We start from the raw sequence: 22,995 nt of genomic DNA on the forward strand, positions 1-22,995 counted from the left end.
CCAACCAGGATAATAACTTGGAGCAAAACAGCAGCCTGTAGGCTTGGCCTTTATTCAACTGTTGCAACAGGGTATTCCCCTCACTTGCAGGGGAGAGGAAAGACACAGAAAAATGGTGTGCAAGACCTTATAAAAACTTTTGAAATTCCCATCCTCTAGGTCAAGCCCACCCCCAGAAACATCATCCATACATTACAGAAAGGAGGGGTTGAGGGAGGAGTTGCGGTGGTAACCTGAGTGTCCTGTCACCTGGCTGGTTCCCTTCTCCTCCTCCCCATGAGTCATTTTCTGCCCCTTGAGGGAAGATCTGATCATTGTCCTTTGTTCCAGTCCATGCTGAATCCACTCCCATATGCAAGTTCTTTGTGATCTTGATTGTCTTCTGTCTAGGACCATCAGGGTTGGCATAGCAACTGGGCAGGGCTCCTGTGGATGTGCTGGGATGATGAAGGGATTATGGCTGGCCTGTATCAAACCTTCCCCATTTTGTAGTCCTTCCCTCATGGAGTAAAATAAAATTGGAACAGTGCAAATCCGATGTATGGTTGATTTTCTATGAATTTAAACAGAAGCGTAGCGTATGGAGTGTGTGAGTGTGTGTGTGAAGTTTGTACAAACTGAATGATTGGGGGGGTTTTCCTTCTACATAATATATCTTTGTATGTGGAGGCTTGTGTGTGTGTGTGAATAAGTCGAAATAAGATCAATTGCGAGGATGAGAAAGCATCTGCTTCCCCCCTGAGGCCATTGGGAAGGTATGGGACCACATTAGGATAGAGCTCTGAAGCTTGGTGCTGTGGTGGGATTTTGTTCAAAACTCAGGAGTGCATTCAACTACGTAAGTTTTATTCAGAGCTGACCTATAGAAAACAATTAACATGACAAACATTGCTCCATTAATTTCAGTGGACCCACACTCTGAATGAAACTTAAGTTGATTAGCAGTTTGTTAACAGTCCAGCTGGGATTTGGTGACCTTTCTGGTCATCATATGTCTTGCACATAAACCATTACTCTACACCGGCTTTATAGTTGATTTTGGGGTGCCTCATTAGTAAAACAAGATGACTGAGAGCCAGTGTGGTGTAGTGGTTAAGAGTGATAGACTCCTAATCTGGGGAACCGGGTTCGCGTCTCCGCTCCTCCACATGCAGCTGCTGGGTGACCTTGGGCTAGTCACACTTCTGTGAAGTCTCTCAGCCCCACTCCCCTCACAGAGTGTTTGTTGTGGGGGAGGAAGGGAAAGGAGAATGTTAGCTGCTTTGAGGCTCCCTAGGATAGTGATAAAGCAGGATATCAAATCCAACTCTTCTGATTTTGCGTTCCTCATTAGTAAAACATCTCCACTCCACTTCCTCTTTACTCTTTGAACTTATCATTGGACAACTGCCTTGTAGAAAGCATGTTCATAATGTTGAGGGAAATACATTCTGCACATGCTCAGAGGCACCATTAAAATAAATGCATTATATGCGAGGGTAAACTCTGGTAAGGCAGATGTGCACAGCCTTTGGCTCGCCTGACGGGACTGAACTACACCTCCTCATCCCTGGCCTATCAGCTATGCTTGCCCTTAGATGCAGATGAGAATGGTAGTTCAGTCACATCTACAGGACCTCCACACGTAAGCAGAGAGATGGCTGCAGGAATTCTTACACCAGATAAATATGCAGAGTTTACGGCACTGGTGATCTGGGTCCTTGCAGAAGGGACAGAGGTGGCCTGTCCTGTTTTGCCACCTGAAGCAACATTTTGGGAAAGTGCCAGCTACCCCCTTGCTGCCCCCACCAAAGCCTCGCTTACCAGGGTCGTGCAGCTGTGGCTTCCAGTGAGATCTCGTAAGAGCCACGAGTGGAGACCTCCACGAGATCTCACTGGAACCCGCTGCAGATGCTTCTCCTCGCTTTGGCAGGGCATCCCTGAGAAGGGATGGATGCTCGCGAGGGTCAATCGTATTGGTGTAATGTGAACATTGAGTGAAATTAAAGTGTTTGGTCTCATGTCTTGAGCTAGCACATCCCCCATGTCTGATGTCCTGAGATAAGGGTACCAGGTGCACTGGGTTACCATAGCAACACCAGCGAGCTGGAGCGCATGACTTGCTGACTGAATTTGTGAGAGTTGGGGAAGAGGCTGTGGGTTTTACACAGCATGGTGATGTTAGTGGATCTCTCTGTACATGTGCATCTTTACTTCAAGGACCAGAATAACTGTATATAGGAGACAGTAGTGTTGTGCTTTGTCTCGTATCTGGAGTCACCAACAAGTCAGAATGGCTCAGCCTTCTTGCTGAAGAGCAGGAGGACTCCAGGATCTCGTCTGGAAATGTAAGGTCCACTATAGTACCAATGAAACTTTGGGGAGCTGTCAAATGGGAATTTGGTGCAGTGTGTCATCTGAACACTCCTGGCATATCTCTGCATTCCATCTGAAGCCGGAGAGGCTGTGAAGGTGTCAGACCAGTGTCTGGAAGCAGTGATGGAGGCCAATAAACTGAGACCTCTGGGTGGTGTTGCACTCCCTCAGAAGAAACAAGCTCAGAGTCTGCGGATGCTGCCAGGTTGCAACTTCTCACAAGAGTCTCAAGAGGCTGCTGTGGCTAGGAATGCTCAGGCCCAGTTTAGGCTCCTTCACCAGCCACTTCTGATCCTGGTCTTGTTTGTCCATGATCTGGTGACCTCCCGCCTGGACCACTGCAGTGCGCTGTATGCGGGGCTTCCCTTGGAGACGGACCAGAAGCTGTAGCTACTGAGCAGCTAGGCTGAAAAGTGGGGCAGCCTTGATGCTCTTTTCCTGTGTTTCCCCCCGGAAAGCTAGTTTCTGGTTGTTTCTTATTATCCAGGTCGTGATAACTTTGTCATCCCCATAAAAAGCTGTTTGTAAGTAGAACAACCTATTAATAAGGACTGCAGTACCTCAAGGACCACCTCTTTCCATATGAACCTACCCAGACCCTGAGATCACCTTCCGAGGCCCTCCTTCGTGTGCCTCTTCCTTGAGAGGTCCAGAGGGTGGCAACACGAGAACGGGGCCTTCTCTGCAGCGGCTCCCCATCTGTGGAATGTTCTCCCCAAGGAACTTCGCCTACCACCTTCATTATACACCTTTAGGCACTAGGCAAAAATGTCCCTTTTTAACCAGGCCTTTGGTTGATCTGATTTACATCCTATTCTCTTTTAGAATGTGTTTGTTTTGGGTGGAAGGCTATTGGGTTGTTGTTTTTATTTTTATAATGTATTTCGTGGTTTTATATCTTGATTTTATTCTGTGATCTGCCCTGAGACCTCCGGGTTTAGCGTGGTATATAAATTCAATAAATGATATAAATAATAATAAATAATCAGCTCAGAAGATAATCTGGCTGATGAGGCTTCTGCAACACAACTGCCTTGTCTTGTGAACTGCCCCGAGACCTTGTGATGAAGGACAATATATAAAATGAATAAATAACAACAAGAACAACAACAGTACAGGTAAAAAGATTCATTTTATTATCATTACAAAGATGGGAAACTGACAAAAGTCTTTATATCTAGGTCCATGGAGCAATTGACTTGGACGAGGTGTTCCGAAAACTTGGGGCTGCGGAGGGGTTGGAAAAGGGGCATTTCCCCCCCCCCACAAGGTGGCTATAGGCAGGTACCTAGGACACCTTTTTGCCAGGTGCAGTGCTTATAAGCAGAAGGCTTTTTCTCTTTGGGGAGGAGTGCCTTAAACAGCGAGCATTAGGGAATAAGGCAAAGTCAGCTGGGTTGTAAGAAACAGCAGAGAGAGGGGACTGTAGCTGGCAAGATACCCATAATAAGCAGAGGGAAAAGGTGGGACAGAAGACATTGTTGCTTGGGAGGACCATCGTAGACCAGTGCCGGGGAAGGGATGAGTCCAGAGTGGCCCATAGAACCAAAAAGGTTAATGAACAGCAACAAAAAGCAAATGCTTCCTTCATGTTTGCTCAGTGAAGAAAGGGAGATTGGGTGTGACTGGGGCAGGCAGCCCAAGCAGAGGCTAGGGCAAGGTGAGTGGGTGTTTTTTGAGGGGGCGAGAGACCCATAGATCTCAGTCCCGGCAACTGGAACATTGTGCGTGGGCTCCCCCATAGCCCAGGCAGTCTGGCCCCAGACACTGGCAGCAGGCATTGTGGAACCAGCGGTAGCGCCAGGCGCCCACCGACTGGCAAGCCGTCCGGCATCGGCTCATGGACAGGCACTCGTTGAAGAAAATGGACTGGCACGGTGGCATGGTGGCATTGAGGCCCTTGGCATCCGAGAGGGCCAAGCCTGGAAGCGAGAGGAGAGAAGGTTTGTGGCTGTTGCGGTTGAACCCAGGACAAAAGCTGCAGTTCAGATGTCGTGTGTCTGCTTTGCACAAAGAATGTTCCAGGCTCAGTCCCAAAATAGGGCTAGGAGACAATCTAGACTGAGACCCTGGAGAGCTGCTGCCAGCCTGTGTAGGCAGTATGGAGTAGCCTGGCCAATGGGAAGGCTGAGAGGCAATGGCTGGGAATGACGAGCTCATGTGTGAATTGAACCAGGGCCTTTTAGAAATAGAATAAGCTGTCTTATTCCGAGTCAGATTAAAAGTCCATCTAACCCTGTATTGTCTGCACTGACTGGCAGCTGTTCTCCAGAGTTTCAGACAAGACATTCCCAGTGCTACTGGAAGATGAACCTGCAACCTTCTGCATGCAAAGCAGATGTTCTGTCCCTGGGCAATGGCCCTTCTAGGTTACAGCACACATCACTCAAGTAACCCCCGCGCCAATCCCCAAAAACCCTCAGGTGCCATTGTGAACAGGTATGCGTCAATCTGAATGCTTCCTGTCGTTTATTACTGTAGATCAAGCCCTGCTCCCTGAGGTTCTAGTCTGAAGCTCTAACCACTATACCACGCTGCCTCTTAACCCACCTCCCCCATGCAAATGGCATGTCTCCTTCCTGCGCCACCTGCGTCTCCCAACAGCCCCCTCTCTCCCCGCCACACGCATACCTGTGTGAGGCCCCAGGAGGAGGTGGCTGGTCTCCGCATGGTTCTGCCGCAGCTCCTCTTCGACTGGTAGGGTCAGGATGGTCCAGCCCATAGGAGGGTCATTGTCAGAGATGGCCATCAGTGCCCGGAAGAGCGAAGGCACCGGGGACATCAGGTTGTGCATGGAGCTCCGCAGGGCAGGGCGGGGGGCTGAGGAGGGACGCTCGTCACACAGCCCTTGCGGGGGAGAGGAGAAATCAAGTCGGAATTCCTCATGGACCACAGTTCAGCCACTGGGAAGAAGCGGGCAGCGTCCTGGTTCTGGAAACCCTCCTCCCAGCCATATTTTCGCAATTTAGGGGATGGGGCCCAAGTCAATGATAGAGTGCCTCTTTTGCATGCAGCACCAAGAGGACTCCAGCTTCCTCAAAGGCCTCACTGTTTCCCTGTGATTTTTCCCCAGAAAAAAAGTGTGTGGAATATTCAAACTATATCAAACTGTTCTTTTCATTTTTTCCAGAAAAAAACAGCTTCGGAAACCCCCCCGTTTCCCCCCCTTATTTCCAGTTTTTTTCCAGAGCTTCCCATCTCTACTTTGGCCCCCACCTTTTTTCCCACCCTGCAATGTGACGGGCGTTTAGCACCCCCTGGAATTCACTCACCCACACACTCACAGCACGACTCCCAGAGATTGCCCAAGCAGAAAGCACATTCCCGACAGCATGGGCACCCAGCTCGGTTGGCCTCGCACTGGCACACTTCCTGCCAAGATATATCAAGTGGGGGTGTTAACAGTGACCCCCCACCCCCGGTTCCCTTTGTAAAACGATCACACCAGCGCGCACACAAATCTGCCCCTGTTTTGCCCCCAAAGTGAGGATGGCCAGTTCGACAGGTACAGCCCCATTACTGAGAAGGTCCTCTGCCTGGTTCCCTGTAACCTCACTTCTTGCAGGGAGGAAACCACCAAAAGGCCCTCAGAGCTGGACCTCAGGGTCTGGGCTGAACGAAGGAGGTGGAGACACTCCTTCAGGTATACTGGGCCGATGCCGTTTAGGGCTTTCAAGGTCAGCACCAACACTTTGAATTGTGTTCGGAAACGTACTGGGAGCCAATGAAGGTCTTTCAGTGTTACAAACTGACTTCAAATTAAATAGTTACATTTTTCATATACAGTGGTACCTCAGGTTAAGTACTTAATTTGTTTCGGAGGTCCGTTCTTAACCTGAAACTGTTCTTAACCTGAAGCACCACTTTAGCCAATGGGGCCTCCCGCTGCCGCCACACCGCCGGAGCACGATTTCTGTTCTCATCTGAAGCAAAGTTCTTAACCCGCGGTACTATTTCTGGGTTAGCGGAGTCTGTAACCTGAAGTGTATGTAACCCGAGGTACCACTGTATTGACTTCCCACCCACACCACATTGTTTTCGTTCATACCCATTTCTACTACATTATATATCAATATTTTATCTATTACAGAAATCCCTCTAATGCAATCACTTTATCCTTTCTTCTCAAATCCTGCCCGCAATTTCATTTTATAGTGCTTTTTCAAATAGTCCAAAAAAAGTACCCCATTCTTCCAAAATGTGTCAGTGTTGAGAAATAATTAAATACTTAGCAGATCTTGTGAACTCAGGTTTACCCTCCCAGAGGGGGAGGTTGCCCACTGCCTCTCTGCCTGATGCCCTGGCCTCGACTCTGTCCAATCAGCCCTTCCATGAATGCGCTGTTCTCCCCTGATTGCTGCATCACCTGTGACTGGGTGGTTCAGCCTCCCCAAATGAAGAGGTTGCCTTGCTGTGCTTCTGCGTGAGTGACCGTTCTGGGCTGCCAATCCAAAGGACGCCCGTGGTAGCGGCTCATGCAGATACACAGAGGGTTGATCGCCACCGAGAAGGAGTACTTGTCACGCATTCTAACCACATTTTGTGTGAGAGCACTAGTAGTGCTGTGACTGAGCCTCAAGGGGGAGAAGGGGTCTCAGGAGCAGTGCTGGATTTACGTATAAGCTAAACAAGCTATAGTTTAGGGCTATATTTCTTGGGGGCCAAAAAAAATTTAAAGGAAAAAAAAACCTGGATGTGCATTTCCAAAATATAAGGTAAAAAACAAATACAGTGGACGCTTGGGTTGTGAACGTGATCCGTGCGAGAGGCACATTCGTAACCCGCCGTGTTTGCAACCCACAGCGCCACATCTGCGCATGCACGGGTTGCGATTCGGCGCTTCTGTGCATGCGCAAAGCGCGATGTAGTGCTGTTGCACATGCGTGAGCACAGAAACCCAGAAGTAACCCGTTCCGGTACTTCTGCTTCGGCACAATGCGCAACCCAAAAACGCACAACCTGAAGCGTCTGTAACCTGAGGTATGACTGTAAAACAAAACCTACATACAGCAACAGTGTTTTGTGTTGTGTAGGCTCCTATGATGTAAGTAAAGTAATGCTAGCCTGTTCCCTAAAATATCACTGGTTTGCTCATTTCTATATATAGGGTGCCTACATTCTGCACGGGACGAGGGTGGCGCTGTGGGTTAAACCACAGAGCCTAGGACTTGCCGATCAGAAGGTTGGCGGTTCGAATGCCCGCAATGGGGTGAGCTCCCGTTGCTTGGTCCCTGCTCCTGCCAACCTAGCAGTTCGAAAGCACGAAGTGCAAGTAGATAAATAGGTACTGCTGTGGCAGAAAGGTAAACAGTGTTTCCATGTGCTGCTCTGGTTCGCCAGAAGTGGCTTAGTCATGCTGGCCACATGACCCGGAAGCTGTACGCCAGCTCCCTCGGCCAATAAAGCGAGATGAGCGCCGCAACCCCAGAGTCGGCCACGACTGGACCTAACGGTCAGGGGTCCCTTTACCCTTTACCTTACATTCTGCACAGACTGGTTTATGGCAACATGTGCAAATGGCTTTAGAAACCTATTAGGCCCATAATAGCATATATACAACACAAAAAACAGTGACAATATGTTGTTGACAAAGGACAGCTGGACATATAAAGGGCCGCATTACCTTCAGTAGCTTAGGGCCTCATCAAACCTAAATCCGGCCCTGCCAGGAGCTTGGAAAACACCCATCCCAAATCCAAGTCTGCAGGTCTGCAACAAGATCTGATGCAAAGCAGCGCTTTCCCAACCTCTTACCTGCAGCAAGCACTTGCTGACGTCGCTGGCGCAGAGGGCCTTATTGCACCCATCAGCACGGGAGACCACAGCCCATGTGGCTGCCACCAAAAGGAAGGCCACACCGTGGGGCATTGCTACAATGTGGGGTAGACAGACCTGGAAGAAAGTGGAAGATAAATGGTTACCTATGGGGAGAGGAACATCAATCAGGTGACAAAAAATTGAGTAGCCCACAAAGACGTTTATTCGCCAGCTGCCCCACAGATACCTTTTGGGTCCTAAACCCCTATCAACACAGATTCCGTAACACTTCCCTGATGCCTCTTTAAGTATTACGAATTTAGTTCCTGCAGCTGCAAAGTGGTTAAATTAACATTTCCCCCTTTCCTCTGTTATACTTCCCATCTAGATCTACTCTAACTGACCAAGGGATTGGTTGATCTCTTCGGCCCCCACAACTTTTCAATACAGATTACTATGCTGGGGGGGGGGGGTCTCTTCTCTCCACTATAGGGACATTGGGGGAGAGAAGCAGCTAATCTGGATTAAACTAGTTACAGGTAGGTAGCCGTGTTGGTCTGCCGTAGTCAAAACAAAATCAATAAAACCAATAAAATAAAATAAATTCCTTCCAGTAGCACCTTAGAGACCAACTAAGTTAGTTATTAGTATGAGCTTTCATACCAGTTAAACTAATACTAGTACATTTAATACCAAGTTAAACTAGTACATTATAAAAGCATCTTGGGGATTGCATGTCATGGGCTAAAGTAGCTAACACTCTCCCCCCCCCAAATAAATCATAAATAAAACCGAGTAGTAACAGGAAGAATTACAAAGATGCAGGACCCCCCCCGCCATTCAAGGTATGGACGTAGCCCGCGGCCAAAGACTCTCTCTCGACCCCCTCCCCATATTTCCAGGCCTTTATTTTTGACGGCGTGGGGGCGCATAGTGATGGCTAAGAGTTGGGGAAAGGGCTCGCCCCCTCCCGCCTGCAACCAAGACGACGCGAAGAAGAAGAAAACTTAGTTAAGTGTCGATCGGCTTACCCGGAGAGGGGGGTGAAGTCTGCGATGGGTGTAGGAGTTTTTTGGGGAGGGGGTCCGGACCGCAGTCGCCCCCCTCTCTCAGTCTCTGTCTGGTAGGAAAAGGAGGAGGGATCTGGAAGAAGGGAGGGCTGAGAGGGTTTGGGAGAAGGGGAGATGGAGGAGGGAAGGGATAGAAGGAGAGCGAGAGAGCGAGAGAGCGAGAGAGAAAGAGAGAGAAAGAAAGAAAGAAAGAAAGAAAGAGGAGAAGATGAGGGTGGGGGAGACAGCCAGCCACTGATTTGGCCTTGCACCCAACTCTTCCAACTCTCTCGCCCCTCCAGAGGACCAAATTTGGAGCAATCCTTTTGTTCCTTTTTCAAGGCTGCAGAAGAAATGAAAGAATAAAAGCAACAAGGCAGCAGGCGGTGGTTTGCTAAAGTTTCTGGGAACTGTAGCTCTGTGAGCGGCGAACTACAGTTCCCAAGATTGTTAGGGAGGAATTCGTGTGCTTTAAACACATGGTGTGTTCTCAGCCTTTGTGCTCCATCCGTTCCTTGCTATAGGTCCTGAAACTTCCTTCTTGTTTGTTTTTTTTGTTACGGTATTTTGTGTTCTTGTAATTATTTTGATGTGGACCACAGCCCTGCGATTTTTGGGTGAAGGGCGGTATACACGGTTAATAAACAACAATTCTTTCCCCCTCCCTGTGTTGCCAGGTGACGTAAATTGCCCAGTTCTCCCTCCCACCTGCTAGGCAATCTTTCTCAGACTTGGCTCCCCAGTTGTTGGACTACAACTCCCATCATCCCTTACCACTGATCCTGCTAGCTAGGGATGATGGGAGTGGTAGTGCAATGACATCTGGGGACCCAAGGATGGGGAAGGATATTGTAAGGAGTAGTTAACCTGCGGAAACTCCAGCAGCTATTGGACTCCAGCTCCCATCGGTCCTGCCAATGATCAGGGATGATGGGAGTTGTAGTCTGGCAATCTCTGCATTATTGACCATTGGACTATTGGTCTTTCCTGCTCGATCTGCCAGAGCCTGTATTTGCACGCATAGGAAGTCCCTAACTCACTGAGGGTTTGACACCCATCAACTACCCTCTCCTGGCTTAGCCTGCCCCTAGAAGCCATTCCTGGGGTGCGGCTGCTGTTGCAGGCAGGCAGCTTCCAGGAGCCAGAGGTGAGAGCTGAGTTTAGGATGGAGACCAAAGCTGGACAAACTACCTCAGAAGCATGATGTGTCCCCCACCAGAGGTACTACCCCTCCCCTAACACCCCATATACCATTCTCTGAATACCCGTTGCTGGCAATTGCAAATGAGGAGAATACTCTTGTGTTCAGGTCCTGATTGCAGGCTTCCCCCAGGCATCTGGTTGCCACCGTGAGAATAAGATGCTGGACAAAAGAGGCTACTGCCCTGATCCAGAAGGCTCATCTTAGATCCTTAAAGGTAAAGGTAAAGGGACCCCTGACCATTAGGTCCAGTCGTGGCCAACTCTGGGGTTGCGGTGCTCATCTCACTTTATTGGCTGAGGGAGCCGGTGTACAGCCTCTGGGTCATGTGGCCAGCATGACTAAGCCGCTTTTGGCGAACCAGAGCAGCGCACGGAAACGCCCTTTACCTTCCCGCCGGAACGGTACCTATTGATCTACTTGCACTTTGACATGCTTTCGAACTGCTAGGTGGGCAGGAGCAGGGACCGAGCAACGGAAGCTCACCCCGTCGTGGGGATTCGAACCACTGACCTTCTGATTGGCAAGTCCTAGGCTCTGTGGTTTAACTCACAGCGCCACCAGCGTCCTCCTAGATCCTTAGAGGTATGCAAATATAACGTGAGTCCGAGACTTTTCACAGTCTTTTTCACTGTTTTATTTCTTTGGTTTTTCAATCCAATTGCTTGTTTTGGTCAGTTACAAACATTAATGTAAACTTTGGTTCACTGGTGCCATTTCATTGTCACATTATGGAACACACCTAAAGCATATATCACTGATCCAAACTCTGCCCAAACCTAGCGTCTTCCCTCTGTGGTCCAGACAAATAGTCCATTTGCCCCAGAATCTTCTGCCTGGGTTGGACTAGGGAGAAGATGGCACCCAGTAATTAGAGGTGATTTTAGGTAGCTGGATTTCCCCAATCGTTACACTATGGTGGGGAAAATGATGCCATCAGAAATCTATTCTGTATTTTGGAAAGTGGATTGTTTTCTATCGGTTCAGATACCACTCAAGACTTGTCATGAAGGCTCCAGCAGCCTTCATCGATATTTGGATGCCAGTCACCACTTCAAATCAAGATAGTGAAGTAGAACATGACTTTGGTGTGACTTTGCCTGATTTTTGGTGTGATGGGCCCAAACTCACAAGCTGCACTAGCTATCTGAAAGTCACAATATTTTTGGGTTTCTACAAATTCTCAAGCAGTGCCTGGCACTCCTTATTAGTATGATATAAAGAGGCTATCTATTGTTTCTTCCCATTAATAATTGGAGGTCTGCCTTTTCCCTTAAACACTAGCCAGATCACTGCAATTTTCTAGAGAAGACCACCTGCCTGACATGTGCCACATGTTCATTTAGCTTCTACTTTAACCAAGAGCAGTAGTACATCATAAGGACTGGATTAGGCCAAGGCTTTCAGTGTAATGGCACTGGTATTTTAGAGCATTGATCCTGTAGCAATTAGACAGGCACCTACAATTCTGATGTTCTCTCAATACTGAAAACATTTGTTTTGTCAAACATTTTCAGAGACTTAATTCTGATAATTGTTGGTCTCTTGGTTTTGTGTTTTACGATGTTTTCATATTTTATTGTAGTTTTTTGTTGTGCATTATTGTTGTACACAGCTGCACTGCTTTGCTCATGAGAGGACGGTTTGAACTGCTAGTAGGCACCTAGAATGCACCTAGAACAATGACTGAGTCATGCAAAGAATGGATTATTTTTGCACACATTAAAATAAATATTTTCAGGTGCAAGAGTGAAGAATGCTTTCAATTGTAAGAGAATAAAATCATCAGAACTTTGAGAGACACTATTATGGAGACTTCAATTGTTAGGGGTCTTGTGGGTCATGGAAATTTAGAACTTTCACCCATTTTTTCATTAAGGCTTACTCCCCGTGCATTTCAACCAAAGCAATGGGTGGTACCAGGTGACACCACTGTAAACTGTCCTGGACACCATTTTGGGTAGTGCTGCTTCTACACAATACTTTTTTTTGCAACGTGAAGATAATGAATTTGGCGCAAGTGTTCGTTACCACACCACCCTCTGCTTAAACACACAGATCAGGCAGCTACTCTCTGCTTGATCAGTGATCTCACAACGACATAATGAAACATGCGCAAGGAACCAGTTCAGAACACTCAAGTTGAGAGAACAGCAATACAATTACATGTAAACATTCATACATTCCACATTTCCCATCTATTCATGCAGGGAGATGCGGGTGGAATTAGCATGTGTGAACAAGTCCTCAGGATGAAAACTCATTGTTCTTAGTGCCACCCAGAATCTAGTGACAGACGCCGAGGAGATCCACCTCCACGATATATAGCAGTGGATATTGTCCATCTTTTGTTTCACCAGAGTTCAGTCTTTTCCATCTTACTCCTAGGCCAGAATTTCTTCCTTCTCTCCCTCAGGTATGTGTATTTAGCTTACTCTTGATCAATCTCATGTAAAGGCACCAGTGAGACCCCAACAAAGGGAAGGGATCTCTTGATGATCCTCAAGATGCACATATGTTGCTTAGCAACATACAAGTTACATGGGGTGGGGATGGTACTTTGAAGGCTAGCCTCTTTATGCAGATTTTTTTCAGTCTCAGAGAGCCCCCAGCAGAACAATGCTAGATTACTGGGTGCGAGTCTTGAGTTCAAATCCTAGCTTACAACAAATTCAAGTCACTCTCTTCGGACCTCCTGTTCCCTAACTGCAAAATGAGAACAAAGGCCTGATTTGCCTGACCTTTTCTCAATATTTCTCATTCAGTATTTGCTTGGTGAAATAGACTGGTGAAAGCACTCACAGCTAGATAGCAAGTTAGTATATTGTGGAAAACAGGGTATGTAGTGAACGTTATTGCCCTACTTCAGAGACTGATTTTCGGATTTGTCAGATATCACTCAGGTAGAAACTCCCTAGCAGACTTTGGCCCGCAGAATGTCATGCTAGGGAGCCTGGGAGCAAACCCCAATCATCTACCTCAAACCTTTGCATACATCTGCTATATGTATATATATTGGAAAGTTTGGTATGCATTCGGATGCTTCTTAAGAAAAAGTAACTGAAATTTGTATAATGGCTCTTGAGATTAAGAAGCAGGTTTCTGTCTATATTTTGATACAGTGAGATGACATTTTGAATCCAGACGGCGGATAGAACCTTTCAAGAATGTGCTGAATTTTACCGCATTTTGCATGATTGTTCCTGAGATCAATGAGCCGTTTTTGGCCTATGTTTTGATACCATTGGGTGCCATTTTGAATCAAGATGGCGGACTTTTAAAACTGATTTTAACCACTGATTGCAAAACTGCCCTGATCTTTTGGGTTTCTTTGAATTCCCAAGCGTGGCATGAGGCCTCTAGCATATTGATAGTTGCCACCCACCCTATTCTTAGGGCTCAGTGCAAGTACCCCACAGCACCCCCCTAACAGAGACATTTGGCAAGTTCCCCCTTCTGCTCTGTTCTGTCCTTTGGTTCCTGCGCTTGCTCCTATCTTATTGGGATGGCTCTATGTTCCCTTAGAGGAAGTGTATCCACCCTGTCTCACAGCAATCGGCAGTGGGGCTGGGGGGCTCATCCTCCTCATCCACACAGGGTGGAGGCCTCAGGCAATAGTTGCGGCCTTGGTTGTTGTCCCAGAACTCTTCTGCCCCCACAAGGTAGCAAATGGCAAACTCTAGGACAACCCCAGGGACCAGCGGGGTGAGCAGCGGAAGGCGGAAGGCAAAGCGGTCGGCGTGGTCCCGATCCCGGCCTGCAGGCGCGGCGTAGGATGCCCGAACTTCGTGTTGCGTAGCCCAAGAATCCCAGGTGTATCGCACGGAGACCCGTTTTTCGTAGGCTAAGTTAAGGACCCGGATGGTGCCGGATACACAGGAGCCTTCGGCCCGGGCCCCTTCGAGGAGAACGCACTGCGCCAGGAGGCGCGGTAAGAAATCTGGCATGGACAGGGGGTCTGGGAAGGTGGGCTCCAGCAGGTACCGAAGACTCAAAGGATCCTGGAGAGACAAAAGGAAGAGGGGAGTGAGAATTTTGGAAGGGCCATGGCTCAGAGGCAGGTCACGGGTTGCTGGAGACAAAGTTGATATGTTTGATTAGAGAAAAACCATTGATGAAATTTATTATTGTTAATAATAATAATTAGAGAACCCCTTTTGGAGTTTTTGTGTAGAAAAGAAAATGAATCGGAGACATTTGGGGTGGAAGATTGGGAAAATATTGCCTAACGGAAAGAAGATCAGTTGGATGTCATGCTAGAGCAAATATTTTGACTAATTTCTTTTATGAAACTGGCAGATGGAAAATCAGAAGTCCTTTTAATTTCTTCTCTTTCATTTTGTTTCTTCTATTTTTTTCCCTTTCCCTTTGGGTTTTTTCATTTTTTTCTCACCTTGTTTTTATTTAGATTAGTTTCTTTGATCATATTGCATTATGAAAAAGTTTTAATAACATTTTATTTAAGAAGACAGTCACAGGTTCAATTTTAGGGAAGTTTTTAATGTTTGATGTTTTATCGTGTTTTTAATATTCTGTTGGGAGCCACCCAGAGTGGCTGGGGAAACCCAGCCAGATAGGCGGGGTATAAAAAAATAAATAAATATTATTAATATTTCCTGGCATTTCCACGTTGGTCTAGGAAAGATCTGACACCTTGGCGAGCCACCACCAGTCAGTGTAGACAATATATAAGATGGACCAATCGGTCTGACTCAGTATAATAGGGCATCTCCCTATGTTCATAATTAGAAAATGGAGCACATGAAGGACTATTTAGGTGTTAGGGGCGAAATAGAGGGTATAAAGGGACAATAAAGACAGAATGACTGAAGAAATTTGTGGACGAAGAAGAAAAATGAATAGGAAGGTATTAAAATAGAGGGTAGGGGGGGGAATGGTGAGTGGGAACAAACCATGAGAATTTAGGAAGAAGAGACCAAATAAGACAGAAAGGGAAAACCAATACATTATACAGGATACGACTATATAAATTTAAACAAGTGAAAAGAAAACAGAAGGAAATCTAGAGAAGGCAGGCAGAAAGAGACTAAAGGCTGGCAGGAAACAGTGTGTGTCCATGTGGGAAAGTGATTTGAATGTGGGAGACCCGGGTTCAAATCCTCACTAGGCCAGGAAGCTCCCAGGGTAGGCCTGGGTCAGTCTTTCTCTCTCAGATTAACCTTCTTCACCCAGCTGTCATGAGGATAAAATGGGAAAGAACTGCATACACCACCTTGAAGGGAAAATGGGATATAATAAACATGTGACCAAGTAAATAAAGAGGAGAGGAGTTCTTGAATCAGGTCAGGAGGACTAAGAAGAAGGAAAGTCAATGAATGGGAGGTGAGGAAAAGAGCAATAAAGATGAAAGATAAAGATACTGGCTGGCCAGCAGAAAAAGAACAGGAGGAAAATAAGAGCGGGAGAGGGAGGAAGAGGATGAGAAAGAGAAAGAGGAGCGAGGGCTAAATATACACTATGGCCACATTTGCACCATACATTTAAGACATTCTGATACCTCTTTAAACAGTCATGGCTTTCCCCAAAGAATCCTGGGAACTGTAGTTTGTTAAGGGTGTTGAGAGTTGTTTGGCAGCCCCTATTCCCCTCATGCAATTCCCCAGGAATGGTAGCTCCCAGAATTCTTTGGGGAAAGCAATGACTGTTTCAAGTGGTACCATAACGCTTTAAATGTATAGTGCGGATGTGGCCCTTCAAAGCACATTCTTTCCCCTCAAAGGATTCTGGGCAGTGTAGTCGACCCCTCACAAGAGTTACAATTCCCAGCGACCCTTAACAAACTCCAGTGCCCAGAATTCTTTGAGAGGAAAAGAATGTGCTTTGAATGTGCCTTAAATGTACAAGTCACACAGGGAAAAGGAAAGAAGTCAGGGAGGAGATGAAAGGATGGGACAAGGCGAAGAAGAGGAGAGACTGGAGATCCAAGATGGCAGCGTGTGGAGAAGGGAAGGGCGGGAGGAGGATGAGATAGAAAGTGAGGAGGCAGGCAATGTGGAAAGCAAGGGAGGCGTTGATGGATCCTGAGTGCCATTTGAGAGTCACTTTCAGGAAAGAGAAGAGAGACTTCTGGTCTCCGGACAACATTTAAAAAACCCTTTTCCCAGCACCACCAGCCCATCTCTGTTAATTCCTTTGGCTGGAATGCAGTCGTTATGGAGTCATCCCTAATGCAGCCAGCAAAACTCTCACCAGCCCAAGCAAGCACAGCCACTTTGGACCACAACTCCCATCAACAGCAGCCAGCCACAGAGTTATGGTCCAAAATGTCTGGAGGGCACCTGGTTGGCGAAGGCAAGGCTGCCTTCATATAAGGGCCCTACGAGCAGACTAGGGAGGGCTGGGGGCCCAAAAGAAGAACCTTTTTTTTGTGCTGGCATGACTGCGTGGGCTCAGAATGGGAGGAAGGGCCTTTCTTTAAACCTGAGGACTCTCTTTGGAGACGGAGGGATCCCCTCAGCCTGCCAAGGGTGAGGAGATCTTATATCCCCTCCCAGCTCCTTGCACAACCACCATCCCTGGAGATTTGTGGCCATCTCAAGAGATGCTCAATAATTCTCAGGGGGGAAAGCTTAAGGCAAACTGTGGAAGACTTTATCTGTCCAAAGGTGGACAGAATCCTGAATGCCTCCGAAGCCTTGTAGGCTAGCTCCACCTGGAAACTGCAGAAACAACCTTTCAAGGCATATTTTGGATTCATGCCTTTTGTATAGTCATAATAGATCTAAGGCCTCTTCTGGGGTTACGAAGAGGGAAATGTAAATGCAAAGAGAGGGGCAATACGGATTAGTATCCATGCCCCATTGCTGTTTCTGCCTCCTAACTCTTTGAAGGCGACTGACTGAAAGGAGGAGACACCTGTATCTGTGGAGGCCTCTTGACACGTTTTTAAGAACTTCCTGTTATGCCAGATTTGAAAATGCATGGGGAATCTCTGTGGATACGAAAGGATCTGTGCTTCAGAGCATTGCTTTGTAAAGTAGGAAGGCAGGCAGGGAGTGGGAATGATGGCGGAGAGGCTTGCATGTTCACAACACCCCTCTCTCAGCAACCATAGAAGCGTAGAATTGTAGAATTAGAAGGGATCTTACGGGTCATCTAGTCCAACCCCCTGCAACACAGAAATCAATGCAGGAGTTCACTTTAACACTGAAAAAATATACTAGTCAGTTACCTTTTCTTCCCTATTTACAGGACTCCGGCAAAGACTCAGAGACGTGGATAGAGGTTACTACAGGTTAATGACATGTGACTTTATGGTAAGACGCGAAGGCTGCAATCCCATGTACGCTTATCTCAGGACAAGGGTCACAGCTCAGGGCCATAGCATCTACTTTGCATGCAGGAGGTCCAAGTTCAATCCCAGGTGGCAACTCCTCAGGAAAGGATGGAAATGCCCTCTGCTTGAAACCCGGAGAGCCACTGCCAGCTAGGGCAGCCCGTGTGCTGCCTTCCCTAGTCGTTACAACTCCCATCAGCCCCAGGCAACAGGATCAAAACTTGCGGCAAGTAAATACAGAGCACAATTCATTTAGACCTAGCTGCCTGTTTTGAAGCTGATGTCTCACAGCCTCTGGATGGCACCAGCTTCCCCCCATGGCCAAAAGCGGCATTGCACATGGGAATATGGGAAGCTGCTTTCTACTGAGTCAGACCTCTGGTCCACCTCACTTGGTATTGTCTGCACTGACTGGCAGCAGCAGCAGGGGACACTCCCAGCCCTATCTGGGAGATGCCAGGGTTTGAACCTGGGACCTTGTGCATGCAACACAGATGTTCTACCCCTGGGCTATAGCCCTTGTCTGAAAAAGCTACATCTTCCATTGCTACTTGACACAAATATGATGCATTTTGGACCAGTTCAATGCTGGTTATCTGGCCCTTTAAGGCCCTTGTGGGGGGTAAAGAGTAAGAATGATTATTCTCTATGGAATTAATGCTTCCTTTGCCCTCAGAAAGGAGATGCTGAAGGGAAATCTATGATTGATTTCCTTCCCTCCCACCTTTCTGCCACTTCCCATTCTGCCCCAAGATTCATCCCACCACTAGGCTGGCTAACCCCCCGTTACCTTCACAGGCGGGCAAAAAGGCAGGCACGGGGCAAAGTGGCTGAGTGAGTCGCGCCTCAGCTGGGCATGGACACGCTCCGGCACCTCTGGGAGGTCGTTGGGCCAGAACTGGCGGACGCTGGTGAGCTCCAGGCCCAGGGAGTCGGCGAAGCGAACCCTCTTGCGTGTCCCGGGGCTGCGGCTGCGCGAGGCCCCCCGACTTCTGCCCCGGGCAGGGGCCGAGCGAGTCCGGCGCCTTCCTTTCCGCTTGTGCCCTCCGAAGACGTGGCGTCGCCTCCGGGGCCTGCTCCGGGGCCTGCTCTCCGACTCGGATTCAGAGCCCTCGGTCCCCGAGTCCTCTGCTATGCTCGGCCGGGCGGTGCGGTAGTAGGCTCGCTCATACAGGCCTGCGATGTAGCTCAGGTTCCGCGGGATGTTACTAGGGGTCAGAGGTGACGGTGGGGCACGAGCCATGGGGGCAAAGCTGCAGACCCCAAGGCTTGGCTCTTCTACGCAGCTCAGGCCCAAGAATCACTTTTTGGGAGTGTGTGGTGGCAACCCAGTTCTTCACTCCCTTCGCCGGACCTTCCTCCACTGTTGCTCTGTTTCGGACGGACTGCCTTACTGCACGTTTGGGAGGAAAGATGTTCCTTTGCAGCCGTGTTGTCCACCGCCCTGCCTCTCAGTCTTCTTCAGCGCTCTGATTCTCCCTCAGCATGTTACCTCCTCCGATTTCTCCTGCTAGAGTCTCTTTGCCATGCTTCCGGTTGTCTGCAGGGCTCTCGGTCTGTCTGTGGGTCACTTCTTCATTTATTACCACTCCATCATCTTCTGCTCTCCCTCCCTCCTTCCATCTGGTCTGGTGTTTTTGCTCTGCCTTTCCATTTTTCAGTGTATTCCGCTGCTCTTCCTTCTGAAGACTTTCTCTCTCTCTCGTTCTACCTCATTCTTTTGCTTTGTCACTGTGCCTTTTGGAGATGCTCTGTGTTTTATTATTCCATCCGTGCTCTGTCTCTTTCTGTTGATTCAACTGTGTGACTTTGCCTTCTCCTTCCCAAGGACACCGCCACTCTCGTCTGCCTTTGAGGAGTCAAGTCGGTCAGGTCGTCTGTCTGCTCTCTCCTGTCTCTTTTCACTCTACTTGATCTCTGATACTCTCTGTGTATATTTAAAATTTTATATGTGTCTGTATCAAGGTATCTTTCCCTCGCTGCTTCTTCCTTCTTCTATCTGTCCATCACTTCACTTCCACGCTGTCCCACTCCAGAGATTCCCGGACTCTCTTTCTCTCTCTCTCTGGAAGATGCTGTTAAATATTTTTGCTTCCTGGAGAGTTTTCAGTCTCTCTAGCTTTTTATTCAGTGTGGTCCAGCTAAAGGTGACTCAGAGATTACCATAATCCTCAGAGCTGCAGCTCCTTGAAAACCGTCCGCCCATCCAGAATCTGAAGGGCCGGTACTCCAGAGGAGATCTCTCCAAGTAATGCAAACAGGCACAATTCACTCAGTCAAGAATGGGAGGCTTGGGCTGGTGGGAAGGAGAAGATCTTTGCTTCCAGACCCGAAAAGGTTTTATTACTGCTAGGAAAAGGGCTCCCTCTTCCTCACACCTTGCCCCTCTAGGTTCCAGAGACAAGATGTACCTTAAAAAAGTATACGTGCCCAGAAATGTTTCTTTGGGAGATGAATTATTCAGAAGAGAAAATGGAACTAATGGATTATGCAAGAGCAAGAAAGCCCCACAAAGATCAGGAAAAGGGGGGTGGGATTCAAAATTGGGGGCGGATTTGGCAGTTGGAGCTCAGATATGGGAAATGTGTGTGTTTGGGTGGTGTGGGGGGCTTCAAGCTGGCAACAAGGGACGCCAGTAGAACTGGGGAGGCTGTTTTGGGGGGCAGAAATGAAGCTGTTAACTGAGATGGAGCTGCTCCTTTGGCTTCATGCCGCGTTAACCAGGTGCCTGAGAGCGTCTCTACATGAAACTGCAGGCATCCGGTCATGAATAATGGAGCAAGCCTAAAGCTTTCTGTCCTTCTCTCCTTAACATCCCCTCCTGCCTTCTCTCACCACAAAGCACAAAAGGGGTTACATGATGTTTACTGTACTACTTTCATTGCGAAGGAAGGAGCCTCTTCTCTCCCCTTCCCTAAATTGATAGAATCACACCTTTCCTTTCCATTGACAGCCACCTCAGATCAGCTTCAGAAAACAGGCAACCACATCACGCCACCTCCCTGAATCTAATGAAGGTACAGAAATGGTTATGGACAGCTCTACAAATACGTAGCCTTCTCTCTCTCTTGGGAGCAGGGTGAGTTCAATGACATCCTCCTCATCTTATTTTTATCACAGCTGCTCTGTCCCTCTGCTCAACCTGCCTCATTTCTCAAGGTCATAGGAAATTGAGCTTGGTTTTCTCGGGCCCAAACGCTAATGCAATCCTAGCAGACACACGCAAACAGCCAATGTTTGTTTTGCACCTAAAACAATCCATCTGTCTCTTACGCCTATGAAGTCTGGCTTTTTACACTGTGCACCATTTCTTTGGGACAGCCTTTGCTCACTAGGCAAAGGAGTTGCAATGGATTACAACTCCCATCAGACTGTGCCAATATCGGCAGGTGTTGATGGGAGTTGTAATCCAACAATATCTGGAGGGCGCCTGGTGGCTGAAGGCCGACATATACCTTTGCAAGGTCCTAGGAAATGACCGGCCACACATTTCCGTGTTGTGCCTTTATCACTTGCCGAAAGGTGTTTCATTACCAGTTACCTCTCCACAGCTGGAGACAGCCCACAGGTCCACTGACAATTCAGTGTATTTGGGGATTAATTCCGAGCGACGGGATCCATTAAGCAGTAGTCTCAAAGAACCAAGGAGCAGGTGAACGTCGTGGTTAAATAAATATTTAAAAAACACAACAGAAATGCAGCCCTAACCCCAAAATCCACCGTGATCTGCTGACTTCCAGTTCCAATTAGAATGAGCGCCAGGAGTGGTGAGAGCACAGAAAAAGAAAATAATAATGTGAAAATGTTAACAAAGAAAGAAGCATTCATGGCACTCTGTGAGCCCAGTGTCACTTTGCGAGAATCACAAGAACAGCACTGGGCTCACAGGGTGGCATGAGCGAGAATGCACAACGTCCTGTCCCCCCAAACTGTATCCAGAGTGACGAACCCCCCCCAGCCCCCATGCTAAGCCTCTGGTCTGGCATTTGCCACATCCTTAAGCTGCATGCATCTATGTGGTGTTTTTTATCCAGTTGGCTGGTTTCAAGTCACTTTGCGTTGCTCTGGGCAAGATAAAGCGACTAACAACTTCAACAAATAACAATAATCCTCTGTCCCCTTATTTTCAGATGGACTAGAATTCTGAGCTTCTTCTGGTGGTTGAGCAGATTGGCAAGCAGACAGCAGACAAGAGAGACGCTTGTTATTCAGCAGATGAACTTAATGTCTCTTGCTTATAAATAAGAGATTCCCCTGTACTTGTAAATTTGGAAACATCCCTATGCATGTTTACTCAGAAGAAAATCCCACTTTAATTTTAAAATCTCATTTTGATGCAATATACTCCCAAGTAATTCTGCAAAGTGTTGCCAGCTCAGCAATCCTCTAAAGATAGGAAGCCGCCTTATATATAGACCATTGGCCTATACAGTCCAAAAGTGAGAGACAGCAAGTCTCTAGAGTTTAAGGCAGAGTCTTTCCCTTCACCTGGATTCCTTTCAGCCAGATAACGACTTTCTGCCCGCAAAGCAGAAAAGCTCTCCTGCCTGCCTCGTTTTTTTCTGCAAAACACTGGCAGTCTGCTTAGAATTTAAATATCTGATTGACCCAAAATTTGAAAGAGCCTATCAGAAAAATAATCCAGACAAGATGGTTTGCTAGCAGAGAGGCAGAAAAGGGTGATTGTAGCCTGCTCACCCTGATAATGGAGTTTCGCCTTTAGGTGTCATAACCAAAAAGCTGCTGATAGGCCTCTACACCTCGTTCAATTTGTCTAACCTCCCTTTAAATCTGCCTTAGTCAAGTGCCACCCCAACATCTTGTGACATCAAACGGCAAATATAAAGATCTGAAAATGCTTACAGCATTAAGATAAATTCAACAGTGTAAATAAGTTTTGACAGATTCAATAATGAAATACTGAATGGTATAGTTTTTGTAAAATACGCAAGGATTTATGATATGTAAAATGAACCATGGAAAGAGAAGAATGGAAGTCATTTAAGGATGTAAAATGGGTATTTTGAAGGAAATAACAGTCCGACTGCAGCAGCCTTGGGAAACAGGGCCTTTTCAGTGGTGGCTCCAGTCTCCTGCAATTCCTTTCTGAGAGAAATACAACAGGCTTCATTAGTCCCAAGTTTTGAAGAAAGTTTTCCCTGGCTTTTAATTTAAAGGTTTTATTGTATATTCTACTTGTGGAGTTTTCGATAGTGAAATGATTTTTTATTTATTTAAAACTGTTTTATCCTACATTTGATTGTATGTTTTCATATTACTGCTACTATCGATAACACTGTATATAATGCAGGGCCCCCTGGGAAGGCTTGTAGGAA

General features: G+C 47.4%; 2 protein-coding genes and 1 long non-coding RNA gene across 3 annotated transcripts; 1 reads left to right on the forward strand and 2 right to left on the reverse strand.

Moving 5' to 3' along the window:
- Nucleotides 1-3,881: 3,881 nt before the first annotated feature.
- LOC128400018 (twisted gastrulation protein homolog 1-like) lies at nt 3,882-8,235 on the reverse strand. The gene is made up of 4 exons (XM_053361960.1): nt 8,110-8,235; nt 5,628-5,727; nt 4,987-5,202; nt 3,882-4,277 (listed from the first exon to the last, which is right to left on the reverse strand). Exons 1-4 carry the CDS (start codon nt 8,221-8,223, stop codon nt 4,057-4,059), a joined length of 651 nt encoding a protein of 216 aa, XP_053217935.1. The 5' UTR covers nt 8,224-8,235; the 3' UTR covers nt 3,882-4,056.
- Nucleotides 8,236-12,247: 4,012 nt separating this feature from the next.
- Nucleotides 12,248-20,619, reverse strand: PPP1R3E (protein phosphatase 1 regulatory subunit 3E). Its single transcript, XM_053362920.1, has 2 exons — nt 18,450-20,619; nt 12,248-14,363 (listed from the first exon to the last, which is right to left on the reverse strand). Exons 1-2 carry the CDS (start codon nt 18,900-18,902, stop codon nt 13,884-13,886), a joined length of 933 nt encoding a protein of 310 aa, XP_053218895.1. The 5' UTR covers nt 18,903-20,619; the 3' UTR covers nt 12,248-13,883.
- LOC128400618 (uncharacterized) lies at nt 17,097-22,912 on the forward strand. Its single transcript, XR_008327348.1, has 3 exons — nt 17,097-17,639; nt 20,613-20,738; nt 21,790-22,912. It is a non-coding gene; the product is annotated as an uncharacterized LOC128400618 (long non-coding RNA).
- The last annotated feature ends 83 nt before the right edge of the window (nt 22,913-22,995 follow it).

Source organism: Podarcis raffonei, chromosome 13 (assembly GCF_027172205.1).
Source record: "Podarcis raffonei isolate rPodRaf1 chromosome 13, rPodRaf1.pri, whole genome shotgun sequence".
Classification (NCBI taxonomy): domain Eukaryota; kingdom Metazoa; phylum Chordata; class Lepidosauria; order Squamata; family Lacertidae; genus Podarcis; species Podarcis raffonei.

Bases quoted from the DNA above. Each gene is read 5' to 3' on its own strand.
- LOC128400018 (XM_053361960.1), bottom strand. From the start codon at position 8,223: ATGCCCCACGGTGTGGCCTTCCTTTTGGTGGCAGCCACATGGGCTGTG. The intron at 5,203-5,627 runs GTGAGTGAATTC...CTCCCCCGCAAG, and splicing joins GTCGTGCTGTGAGTGTGTGG to GGCTGTGTGACGAGCGTCCC. The intron at 4,278-4,986 runs GTATGCGTGTGG...TCTCGCTTCCAG, and splicing joins CCTCCTGGGGCCTCACACAG to GCTTGGCCCTCTCGGATGCC.
- PPP1R3E (XM_053362920.1), bottom strand. From the start codon at position 18,902: ATGGCTCGTGCCCCACCGTCACCTCTGACCCCTAGTAACATCCCGCGG. The intron at 14,364-18,449 runs GTAACGGGGGGT...TTGTCTCTCCAG, and splicing joins CTTTTTGCCCGCCTGTGAAG to GATCCTTTGAGTCTTCGGTA.